Raw genomic sequence first — 11,829 nt, forward strand, 5'->3', positions numbered from 1 at the left:
GGCCAAAACAGGACACAAAGACGGTCAGCGAGGCTGTGGGAGGGCCGTGAGGGTGGGTTTGCGGTGGTGTGGGCAGTGGAGGCTGCTGGAAAGATAGCTTTTCTGTTGTGAAAGGCCTCTTGGGGTAGATCTTACGAGATTACGCATCTCGTGTCATTAGAGAGCACGGCTATAAATTAGGCTGCTCAGAAGCATGGGGTGTGTAATAATTAAGTAATAAAAGTCGCCGCAGGGGTAAAGGAACCAGAAAACAAAGAGCCACTGTTTGTAGACGCGCTGCAGGCTACTCTGGAAAGAGATCTCTGAGCTCAAGTGGCATTTCAAAGCCGAGGAAGCGCCACTCAAAAGGAGTCCCAGGTCAGCCCGGTCCCAGAGAAGTCTGCCCGGAAGGTGGGAGAGCTGGGGGTGGGTGTTTAGGGTCCAGTCCAGCTCTATGTCTGTTTCTGGGGCCACAAAATCCAACGCTTGGAGGGGCCCAGCAGGCAGTGGAGTGCAGTAGGGAAGGGAGAGGACTTGGGCTAAATGACACCTGATACTCAGCTGCAGCCAACTGTTGCCACATAGGAAGGCAGACCTATGTGATAAGAACATATGCATCTTCAGGACAATCTGGGAAAGCTGTTTTTTTTTTTTTTTTAATGTAAAATTTCCTAATTTTTAAGGGCCGACAACAATTTCCAAGACTTTAAATACCACTGTGCAGGCCGTATAAAACACAAAGCCAGGGGGTTTCCCTGGAAGTTCAGTGGTTAAAACTCTGCACTTCCAATGCAGGGGGCAGGGGTTCAATCCCCTGTCAGGGAATTAAGATCCCACATGCTGCAGAGCAACGCAGCCCGCCTGCCTCGACTACTGAGCCCACAGGCCACAACTAGAGAATCTGCAAGCTGCCTCAAAAGATCCCCACGTGATGCAATGAAGACCCCACGTGCTGCAACTAAGACCCAGCGCAGCCAAATAAATAAATAAAAAGCAGTCCTGGTCCCATGTCTGTCACTTTCAGTGATGGTAAGGCTGATCGCTTGGGTAAATTTCATGTTTTGCACATTTATCACAATAAGAACAAATTGATCCTGTGGTTCAGCTGCTGCAGCCTAAGCCATCCATTGTAAAGTTCCCTGTCAGCCTTCTACCTAATCATCGCTTATTACCTAAATCCATTATTTCATTAGGAGTCACAAGGTAATGATGCTCTTCCCCTCAATTCTGTCCTTCCTCCTGTGTCTTATTAGCTTTGGTTCTTCTAGAAAGTACTTTCCCTCATCACCTATTAGGTTGCCTTGAGAGAGCCTCACACACAGCCCTGCCCCCACTCTTCTGGGACCTGATCCCCTCATCTGCAGTATGAGCGATAGTAGTAACAGTACCCACTTCACAGTGTTGTGAGGAGTGGGGTATGCAAAATGCAGTACGCAGGGTGTGTGCTTCTTGGCTGGAGACCCCTGTCAATGAGAATCAGAGCAGAGGCTGAAGGCAACAAAGACAGATTTTATTCAGTACTATTGCAAAGAGGAAAGTGACCTCAGGATAGAGCTGGGCTCAGTTCTTTATACAACACAAATGGGAATTTCTACCCAAGGAGCAGAGTGGAAGGCAAGTTACTAAGAGGAGACTTCAAGGGTAGGTAGGGGATTCTCACTAAACTGCCTTAACAGGACTCTTGGTAAAGGCAAGCCAAGGTGATGAGACATCAGGGGTGGGGGGACTGACTTAGCAGGGTTCTCTGCTAAGGCTGACTTCATCCAGCCAAAGATAGGTCCCAAGGACAAGCCCTGATAGAAAGGAGGGGTCTGAGGAGTCTGTCTTAAATCTGGTAGAGGATAGAGTCTGTCACCATATAAGGCCCAGCACTTGACTGGTGGGCAGTAAACATTTGTTGAATGATTTACAGAAGGCACCCATTTCTTCCATGGCTGCAGAAAGCCAGAAAGAGGCTCTCATAGCCTTGGGGAGGGCACTCTTCCCCGCAGCCCTGATGGTCAGGCAGGCAGCCTCCGGGGAAGGGGGAGTCTCTGGCCCTTCCCAGACCTCAAACCCATCTGACTGCTTCCCCACAGGCCTTCCACCCCCTTCTTTGATCTGCTGCAGCATCGGTACCAGCAGCTGTGGGTGCAGGAACAGAAGGACACCCAGAAAGCCATTAAACTGGAGAAAAAGCATAAGGTAAACACCATGCTCACCGTAGGGTAGACGCCTGATGGGGTGGGAGGGGAGCAAAGGGGAAGGCCTGGGGAGGGCAAGGCTTTGAGGCTGCCCCACTGTGCATGTTTGTTGCTGGTGGGCGAGGCGAGGTGTTGACTGGGCCATCGCGTTGCTCATTGCTGTGCTGAAAGGGTCTTGGTGATGATCAGGTTCAACTTTGGCTTAAGCCCCTAGAGAGGAAGACTCTGATTTCTGCCTAAGGCCCCTCTGGGCTGTCCTCAGCGGTGGGGAGAGTCAGAAGTCAGAGACAACCACTCACAGCAGAGCACATTATTTAAAATAATGTATTTTGAATTAATTAATTAATTCTATTTTTGGCTTCATGAGTCTCCATCGCGGCACGTGGGCGTTCTGCAGTTGCCGTGAGTGGGGGCTTCTCTTTGTTGGGGTGTACAGGCTTCTCATTGTGGGGACTTCTCTTGTTGCTGAGCACAGACTCCAGGCACGCGGGCTTCAGTAGTTGCGCCACACAGCCTCAGTAGCTGTGGCATGCGGGCTTAGATGCTCCTTGGCACATAGAATCTTCCCGAATCTACATTCAATACAGGATCGAACCCGTATCCCCTACACTGGCAGGCGGATTTTTACCCAGTGTGCCACCGGGGAAGTCTCTGTAATAATATTTTAAAAGCAGTCCATGACTAGTTTATTCGTCAATAGCTCAAGAAAGAGCTCACTATGGTAACGACCAGTTTTTTCCAAGGAAGCATTACCGTTACATGCTGCTACTTCATATCGATAGCTCCAGGCCAGAGTCGTGTTTTTAATTAGCAGCTATTTCACAACAACTCAGAGGGCCACAGGTCCATGGAATCCGGAGCCTCCGAGGACACGTCTCCTGAATCTAGAGACAGTCTTATGGCCAGTGCCCCTCCTTTTTCAACAGAGAACCCTGTTCAGTTCAGTTCAGTTCAGTCACTCAGTCATGTCTGACTCTCTGTGACCCCCATGGACTGCAGCACGCCAGGCTTCCCTGTCCATCACCAACTCCCAGAGCTTGCTCAAACTCATGTCCATCGCATTGGTGATGCCATCCAACCATCTCATCCTCTTCCGTCCCCTTCTCCTCTCGCCTTCAATCTTTCCCAGCATCAGGGTCTTTTCCAGTGAGTCAGCTCTTCACATCGGGTGGCCAAAGTATTGGACTGTAGTCAACCGCTATCAGTGGCTCCACCCCAGGTACTGGTCGGGGACTGGTGCCAGCCCAGGAGGTTGTGGCTTTGAGTGGATCGCCGCTTTGGTTGTTGCTGTTCAGTCTCTCAGTCGTGTCTGACTCTTTGCAAACCCATAGACCATAGTACACCAGGTTTCCTTGTCCTTTACTGTCTCCCGGAGTTTGCTCAAACTCATGTCCATTGAGTCAGTGATGCCATCCAAACTGGGGTCTCAATGACCTTGATGGGCAAAAAAGGGGGTCAGGTTGAATGAGAGCCCAGCACATAGTCAGGGCTTCCCAGGACATAGAAGGGGGCTTCCCTGGTGGCTCAGAGGGTAAAGAATCCACCTGCGATGCAGGAGACCTGAGTTTGATTGCTGGGTCGGGAGGATCCCCTGGAGAAGGAAATGGCCACCCACTCCAATATTCTTGCCTGGAGAATTCCAGGGACAGAGGAGCCTGGCGGGCTATAGTCCACGGGGTCACAGAGTCAGACACGACTGAGTGACTAACACTTTCACAGGACATAGTAAGCACTTAAAAAGCACTTGTCAAACCAACCACAGAGTTCTTCTGTTCCAAGATTCTCTGTGGCTGTGATGCTTTCTATCAAAGGGCTACAAATACCCAGACCCTCAAAACACTGAGGAGCTGACACGTAGTCTGTTAGGGTTGATGAGATGCTTGATTTACAAGGTCAGATCGCTCCCATCTTAGGAGAAACTGGTCTCTTAGCAGCTCAGGATGTCCTGGGTCTTGGACGGTGATGATCCCAAATGAAATTCCTGGAAACTGGCTTCCATTTAGTGAGCAATCGTCTAGGACCAGACACTCTGCTCAAAGCTAACTCAGCAAATCCTATAAGAACCTGTTTGCTAGGCATCTGTACCCCATTTCCTGCAGTGGAAACTGAGGTTGAGAAAGGTGCCAAGACTCACTTTCATCCTCCTAATTCTGAAGCCCGGGTCATTAAGCCCTGGCGAGGCAGCCTCTCAGCTTTGATTTGAGATGAAGTTTCAAAGCTGCTGTTCTAGGAAGCAGAGGGGAGAGTTGATCCAAAGGGCTCAGAAGTTATCTACAGACACATTAAATAAAATTAATATAATTGATTAACAAAATAAGTCAATAAAAGGGGTTCCCTGCCAGTCCAGTGGTTAGGGCTCCATGCTCCCAATGCAGGGGACCCTGGTTTGATCCCTAGTCAGGGAACTAAGATCCCACATGCTGCATGGCTCGGCCAAAAAATAAATCAATAAAATAAAGAGATGCTATCTTATAAAAAAAAGTAAAATAAAAGGGGTTCGATAGGGTGGTGGCGTCTTTGGTTACACTGAGGTCAGCTTTTATTTGTTGGCTGCACCGTCTGACCTGTGTCGCTCTCTCATGCCCCTCTCTGCAGTGACCCATGCTCTTTGGGTCACTTGGGTACCAGCGCATCGTCCAGCTCATCCACTCCAGGTGTGGAGCTCCAACTCTCTAGCTCTAGGTATAAACAAGAGCCCCCTATTTACCTGCTAACTCCCCTAGGAGGTTTTGAGTTCTGACAAGGTCACAGCTGTGAGCTAAGGTCTGACTGTGCATGGAGTTCCCCAGGGGCACACATTGAATCGGAGTCCCCCTCTGATCCTGCAACTGGGGGCCGGGGACCTTGGGTGAGTCTGCTGGGGTGACCGTGACAACGTATGATAGACTGGGTGGCTTAAACCACAGAAATCCTGGAGGCTGGAAGTCCAAGGTAGGGGTGGCAGCGCCAGTTGCCCTGGAGGCCTCTCTCCTCGGCCTGAAGACGGCTGCCTTCTCACCCCATCCTCACAGACACCCCTGGTGTCTCTTCCGCTTTGTGTAAGGACGTCTGTCCTATTGGATTACAGCCCCATCCTCTGACGTCACTGAGCCTTAATCACCTCCTTAAAGGCCCAGCTCCAAATAACGGTCCCAACTTAGGGCTAGGGCTTCACCATATGGATTTGGAGGGGACACAGTTCAGTCCACAGCAGACCCCGTGAGCTACGGGTCCCTAACCATAGGCTCGCAGCATCTGTTCGTGGGTACGGGGCGTGCAGCTAAGGAGGAGCTGGACCGCCTCTGCGGCTCGAAATCCCACCCACAGAGACCTCAAGGGCTCTCCACTGAGCCCTCTAATTCCTCCTCTCATAGGAGTCCTCCTTGCTTTTCCACGAGCAGACAATGCTGAGGACCTGCTTCCCAGAAATGGCAACAGCCCCGTCAAATCATTCATTCGTTCAGGTCTGGTGGCATTCCTGGTAACCACCAGGGCTGTCTTAGCTAAGGAGGACACATCCCTGCCCTTGAGGCAGCTGCCTTCCAGAACCCAGAGAGTTCTAGGGTCGAACCAGAAACCAAAACAGCACGCTCTCAGCAGCCCTATGGTCCCCTCCCCAAGTCCACCTGGTCCCAGGCAAGGCCAGGGGTACAGATGCCGTGAAATCAGACTGGGAGAAGGGCCAGAACCAGGGGGAAAATGCCCCACAGGGCTGCCCCAGCAGGAATTCCAGTCCCTTCATCGTGGCTCCGGCCTCTGCAGGAGCCGGTCACCACCGGGCCTCGGCCTTTCTCTGACCTGCAGGTGATCCTCGGGAAGCTCTACGAGACCCGGAGCAGTCAGCTGAGGAAGTACAAGCCGCCCGTGGGGCTGGACACCCTCTGGCACATGCCTCACTTCCAGAAGGTAAGTCCCACCTCCAACTGCCCCTGCCCGCACCCAGCGGATGCCCCCGCTTCCTGTTCCTTACGTGTCCTCTAGATGTGGGCTTCCATGGGCTTCTACCCCTCGACTGGTACGACAATGACAACAACAGCAGCAATGCTAGGAAGAGCTAACCTGTTGGAGCCCTTCCTAAGTGCCGCCAGGGACAGCCTGGCCCCGGGGAGGCAGCCGCACAAAGCCACATTCCTGGCCAGACCAGGCCCAGCCGCTTGTTTGAGTTAAACTGCAATTTAGACAATGAAGGGGCCCGTGCCTTCCTGAGCCTAATGCAACTGAACAGGCCGCCAGCGAGGCCTGCCTGCCGCCCTTGATGCGGCGCCCATGTCCTGCCCAAGTGGCCGCCATCAGCATATGTCAGTGGCCATTCGCCCCACTGCCCGTCACGCCGGGCTGTCGCTGCACACACGGGCAGGGCCGGGCACAGCGCAGGGGAGCGGGGTGTGCCGGGTGCCGCTGGCCTGTTGCCGCTCCCCAGCCAGCCTGGGCAGCGCCCATCGCCTCCCCCAGGTTCCTTCCTTTTCGCTCTCATCCCTCCTGCCCCGTCTCCACACTCGGGCGTTTGGCCCGCAGCCTCCTTTCTAGCCCCTCTTTCTGTCGCCTTTCCTCATTCACTCTTCTTTTTCTGATTTTCCTGACATTCGATGTCTGTGGTGGGGCGGGAGGACAGACATCCTGGGGACCCTGCCCAGGGAGGGATGGGACCCACAGCTCCCTGGGCATGAGATAACCTGCTGGCACTCTGCTCTACAATGCCAATCCCCAGCCCCTCTCAGCCCCTCATCTCTGATTTAAAATCTACCTATAGTTCCTAGGGGTTTCCCTGGTGGCTCAGATGGTAAAGCCGCTGCCTGCAAATGCAGGAGACCTGGATTCAATCTCTGGGTCAGGAAGATCCCAGGAGAAGGGAATGGTTACCCACTCTGGTATTCTTGTCTGGAGAATTCCACAGACCGAGGAGCCTGGCGGGCTACAGTCCAGGGGGCTGCAAAGATTCAGACATGACTGATTGACTAAGCACACACGTAGCTCCCAAGGCAATGGACAAAGGGCTCAGGTGGTCTCCCCTGACCCTGATGGAGCAAGGAAAGGGTCCCTTTCCCTGTCCAACACACCCCACCCAAGTAACACAGATTCCCCTGTGTCAGGAGCCCTGTCTCACCCGCAGGTACCCCCACAGCCTGGCCCAGAGTAGGAGCAGAAATCCAGAAATAAATGAGTTTCTATTTCTTCTTCTTGTTCAATCGCTCGGTTGTATCCGATTCTCTACTACCCCATGGACTGCAACACGCCAGGCTTCCCTGACCATCACCAACTCCCGGAGTTTGATCAAACTCATATCCATTGGGTCAATGATTCCATCCAACCATCTCATCCTCTGTTGCCCCCTTCTCCTACCTTCAATCCTTCCCAGCATCAGGGTCTTTTCCAATGAGTCTAAGAGAGGGGATTTGACTCAACTGAGCACAGGTCTCTTCTGATCTTAAGACTGTTGTTATAAAAACCCGTTAGGAGCAGGGCCACCCACCTGTGATGCCATCCCGGTGTTCATGCTGAGTCATTTACATATATTATTTCACATAGCATCCTTACCTGAGTTCTGTGGAGGACTGGCAGGGATGGTGTTCATTTTCAAGTGGCTGGACCTGGAACCCAGGTCCCTCTAACCGCCAGGCCCGAGGTCAAAGGCACCACCCACTGTGCCATTGAAATAACAAGAAGTAGAATAAAATGCAAGCGCCTGAGCTTACCGGATGTTTTCTCTTCTTCACTGGGGAGGCTCATGGGCCATGGAAGTTCAGCCACAGGAATCTTAGCAGGGCTGGTCCTTGGGCACCAGCCAGGACAGCCCCACAGAGGAGCCAAGAGCCCCAGGGTGCTGCCGCCACTGCCGAGACACTCAGCCCCCTCCCTACTGGGAAATACCACTGGTGAAAAGTACTTCCTGAGCTCCTACTGTGTCCCAAGTGCCAGACATGCATTATCTCATAGATGAAAATGTCCATTCTACAGATGAGGAGACTGAGGCTCAGAGAGGGGAAGGAACTTGCCCTGAGAGAAAGGGGTTCCTACCTGGTCCAGGGCCTCTTCTCTGGTGGCTGGGCAGTGATGTCTCCTGAGGACACTGTCCTTCACTTTCCAGTCCCACCCTGGCAGGTCCCCTCTTTGATACCAGTGGGCTCTTTTCTGCCCCTTTGAGGCACTTAGCTGCACTGCAGTTCATTCATTAACTGGGCCACTCGTTGTTCAATGTCCATCTTCCCCAGTAAAGTGTGAGCCCACAAGGGCATGTCTGTTGTGTCCCCACAGTGTCTCAGGAGCGCAGCATGGGGCCTGACACCCAGCAGTGATTAACATTTTCAACGTTAGCCGCTCAGTTGTGTCTGACTCTTTTGTGACCTCATGGACTGTAGTCCACCAAGCTCCTCTGTCCATGGGATTTCCCAGGCAAGAACACTGGACTGGGTTGCCACTTCCTCCTCCAGGGGATCTTCCCCACCCAGAAGTTGAACCTGGGTCTCCTACATCTCCTGCATTGGCAGGTGGATTCTTTACCATTGGAGCCACCAAGAAAGCCCTGACACCCAACAGGTGACCAGTAAGTGTTTGTGGGAAGAATGAATGAAGGATTGGATGAACGAATGAATGGCCAGTAATGCCCAGGAGGACAGAAGAATTGAATAGCCTTTCACAGACCCTGTGAGACCCCCTTCCCAAGTTAAATGTCCCAGTGCCCACCAGCCCGGCAGCCACCGGCGGGGTCTGGACCCACAAGGGCCAGTCGTGGCTAGAGCCGCTCCTCCCTTGGGGCAGGGAGGGGGCTCTGGATGTTGTCGGGGCCCCAGGAGAGTCTTTGTGCCTCGTGTCTGTGCTGATCCGCCTGCCCCCTTCCCCACCCGGCCCCATTATGAAAGGAAAATGCGCTTCCAAAAAAGTGGAATCTGTCACGGTGATGGATAACCTAAATGGACTCTCCCCGCTCGCGAACAGATGTCGACGCTGAACTCTGTCAGAAATAATTAAACACCTTTCACACGGAAAAGCAGCAGGCAGGGCGCGGGCGCTCCCGGGCCGGGTCAGTGCGGAGCGAGCTGGCTTTCTACCCACCCGTCCCCACCGGGTGCCACTCGGGGCCCCTCCCGTCTGAGCCCGGAGGGACCACGGAGGGAGCAGAGCAGAAGCACCCCTCGGTGGGGCTCCCTTTCCGGACACACGGTTTCCAGCGCTACCTCCTGGGCTGTGCAGCCAGCAGTTGCCACGCGACGGCCAGTGCCCAGAGGGAGGGTCGGCCGACAGCTGGCGAGTGGCCTCTCTGCCAGGATGCTCACAACGAGCCGCCAGCCAGCCCCCGGGCCTGGACCAGTGACTGGCCCTCCCCGGGCCTCAGTTTCCCCACCTGAAAATGGGGTGGTGGGGCACTGGTTCTTAAGGGTCTCTTCCAACCCCAGCTTCCAGGACCAAGCAGCCACATGGTGGGAAGCACAGGGCTCGTGGAGGCTGCAGACCCCAAACTGGGGTGAACTGGGACAGGCCCTCATTCTCAGGAAGGGACATGAATTCATCGCCTCGTCCCTGAGTGGGGGGACTGCTGTGCTTGGAGCCTGCACCTTCTGTTCCTGCTGGCCAGGCTGTCTCTGCCCTCCATGAGGTGCACTGGGGGCCAGCAGAGTGGGAGACAGGGGCAGTGTGGTATGTTTGTGTGTGCGCGACTCCAGGGTCGGCCAGACCTGCGCCGGCTGGTGACCCCACCATGCCCGACCTGGCACGTGGCTTGACCTGTCCAAGGTCCCGTTTCCTCTTCTGTAAAATGGGCCTGTGCCTGTCGGCAGACCTGCTGGGAGGGTTTGATGGGAACATGTGCACAGTGCTTAGCAGAGCACCCGACCCTTATCAAGCCGCCAATAAATGGCAGCTGCCACGAGGATGGTCCTGGTGATCACTCATTCACTTGTTCACTCATTCATTCATTTACAAACCTCATCCCTGAGCGCCTTTGTGTCAGACCCTGTTCTCAGAGCTGACAATATGCCTCCACAGGGCTGCTGGCGACAGGCAAAGAGTAAAGTGGACAGACGGCTGGTGGAGACAGGTAACTGTGCAGGTGGACGGCTAGATGGGGAAATTTGGAGAAGTTCCAGCCCTGGGCGTCCAATTCTCTCAGCCTGAAATGCTGGGGGGATGTCAACCTGAGTTGGCAGCCCCAAGTCTGGGGGTGGGGATGACCCCCGTAACAAAAGCTCCAACCCCATGCACGCTCCAGTCGGCCCAGCCTGTTCTCCGGCCTTTTGTGGAAGCCTCCCTGGGTGTCCCTGGGCGGGGAGGGGGTCTGGCTCCCCAGGACAGCCCTCCCTGGGGCCCGTTGGGAGGCAGAATTATTAACAAGTGCCCCTCTGCTCTCAAAAGTGACCCAATCTGAACCATATATTCTCTGGTCTCCTGGTATTAAATCAAGAAAAACAGACAGTTTTATCCCCTTTTACGAAAAGACTACCAATGATAAAGCACCAGAGACAAAGGCGTGGGGTGCCCCCTATGTTTACGGCTGTCCCGACAGCGGTGGTGAGAGGCTGGAGACGTGCCAGGCCCAGCAATGGCTATATGTTGGGACACGTTACGCGGATATTACAATGTACGGTGTCACGATATTACGCAGCCACTGAAAACACCTTAACACGTTTTATTTATGTTTGGCTGTGCTGGGTCTTCGCCGTCGTGCAGGCTTTCTCTAGTTGCGGCGACCAGGGTGAGGGCGACTCTCTAGTTGCCGGGAGTGGGCTTCTCGCTCTGTCGTCTCCTTTCGTTTCCAAACACGGGCTCTAGAGCGCTCGTGGGCTCAGTAGTCGCGGTGCCTGGGCTCGGCTGCCCTGTGACGTGTGGGGTCCTCCCGGGTCAAGGATCAGACCCCGTGTGCCCTGCATTGGCAGGTGGATTCTTATCACTGGACCACCAGGGAAGTCCACCACTGAAAATACTGACTTTAGCCTGTACTTATTGGCATTTTAATCATATTTCCCCGGTTTAGTATTGCTTGGCCTACATATTATTGGGGAAAGAACCTGTCTTATGTGACCCTGTCTGAATGGAGGCACCCATCTGTCACGTGGGGTCGGTGCTCCAGAACAGATGTCCGGGAGGGGGGCCCCGAGTGGCAGCAGTGGTAATTCCTGGGGTGAGTTGGAGGCTGTTTGATTTTCTCAGACTCTCTTTCCTGCAGTTTCCATTTTTATAGTGAGTACATGTAACTTTTACAAAGCCAGTTAGGTTTTTTTTGATGTTTTTTTAGGGACTTCCCTGGTGGGCTAGTGGTTAAGACTCCTCGCTTCCAATGCAGGGGGCACGGGTTTGATCTCTGGTCAAGGAACTAAGATCCCACAGGCCACATGGCAAGGCCAAACAAATGAAAATAAATAAAATAGCAATGGGAATAATAAAATAATTTTTAAAATGCTTTTAAAGGGTGGGGACTCTACATCCTTCCCTGGGGTGCCTGTCCCTGTGCTCAAGCCCCTTTCGGCCCTGTTCCTCCTCATGGCTCTCGGAGCGCTCCCAGAGTTGCCGGCGAAGCCCGGTCTCCCCTAAGCAGTTTCCATCAGGCCTGAAGGTCAGAGGCCGGCACTCTCCCCCAGCCAAGAAGGCGGCTGACTTGTGGAGTCTGGACCTCTATGGCTAAGTCTGTGTTATAATTGCCAAGATCCACTCTAGAGGGGGATTTGCCCAAGCACCTCGGGGTCTCTGCTTCAACCTG

At 53.7% G+C, this 11,829-nt stretch overlaps 1 protein-coding gene and 1 non-coding gene across 4 annotated transcripts in view; both read left to right on the top strand.

The window, feature by feature from the left end:
• CFAP77 (cilia and flagella associated protein 77) overlaps nt 1–11,829 on the top strand; it is a 152,071-nt gene that overhangs the window by 121,571 nt on the left and 18,671 nt on the right. For 2 of the 3 annotated variants that reach the window (XM_019971055.2, XM_019971054.2), the window contains exons 4-5: nt 2,058–2,163; nt 5,946–6,047. In XM_019971055.2, coding sequence (XP_019826614.2) covers nt 2,058–2,163; nt 5,946–6,047 — 208 coding nt within the window. Of the gene's footprint in view, nt 1–2,057; nt 2,164–5,945; nt 6,048–10,121; nt 10,266–11,829 lie in introns of those variants that run through there. The other variant, XM_070799496.1, reaches the window with a different exon arrangement.
• On the top strand, nt 732–804 carry TRNAG-UCC (transfer RNA glycine (anticodon UCC)). Its single transcript has one exon. It is a non-coding gene; the product is annotated as a tRNA-Gly (tRNA).

This window comes from Bos indicus, chromosome 11 (genome assembly GCF_029378745.1).
Source record: "Bos indicus isolate NIAB-ARS_2022 breed Sahiwal x Tharparkar chromosome 11, NIAB-ARS_B.indTharparkar_mat_pri_1.0, whole genome shotgun sequence".
Taxonomy (NCBI): Eukaryota; Metazoa; Chordata; class Mammalia; order Artiodactyla; family Bovidae; genus Bos; species Bos indicus.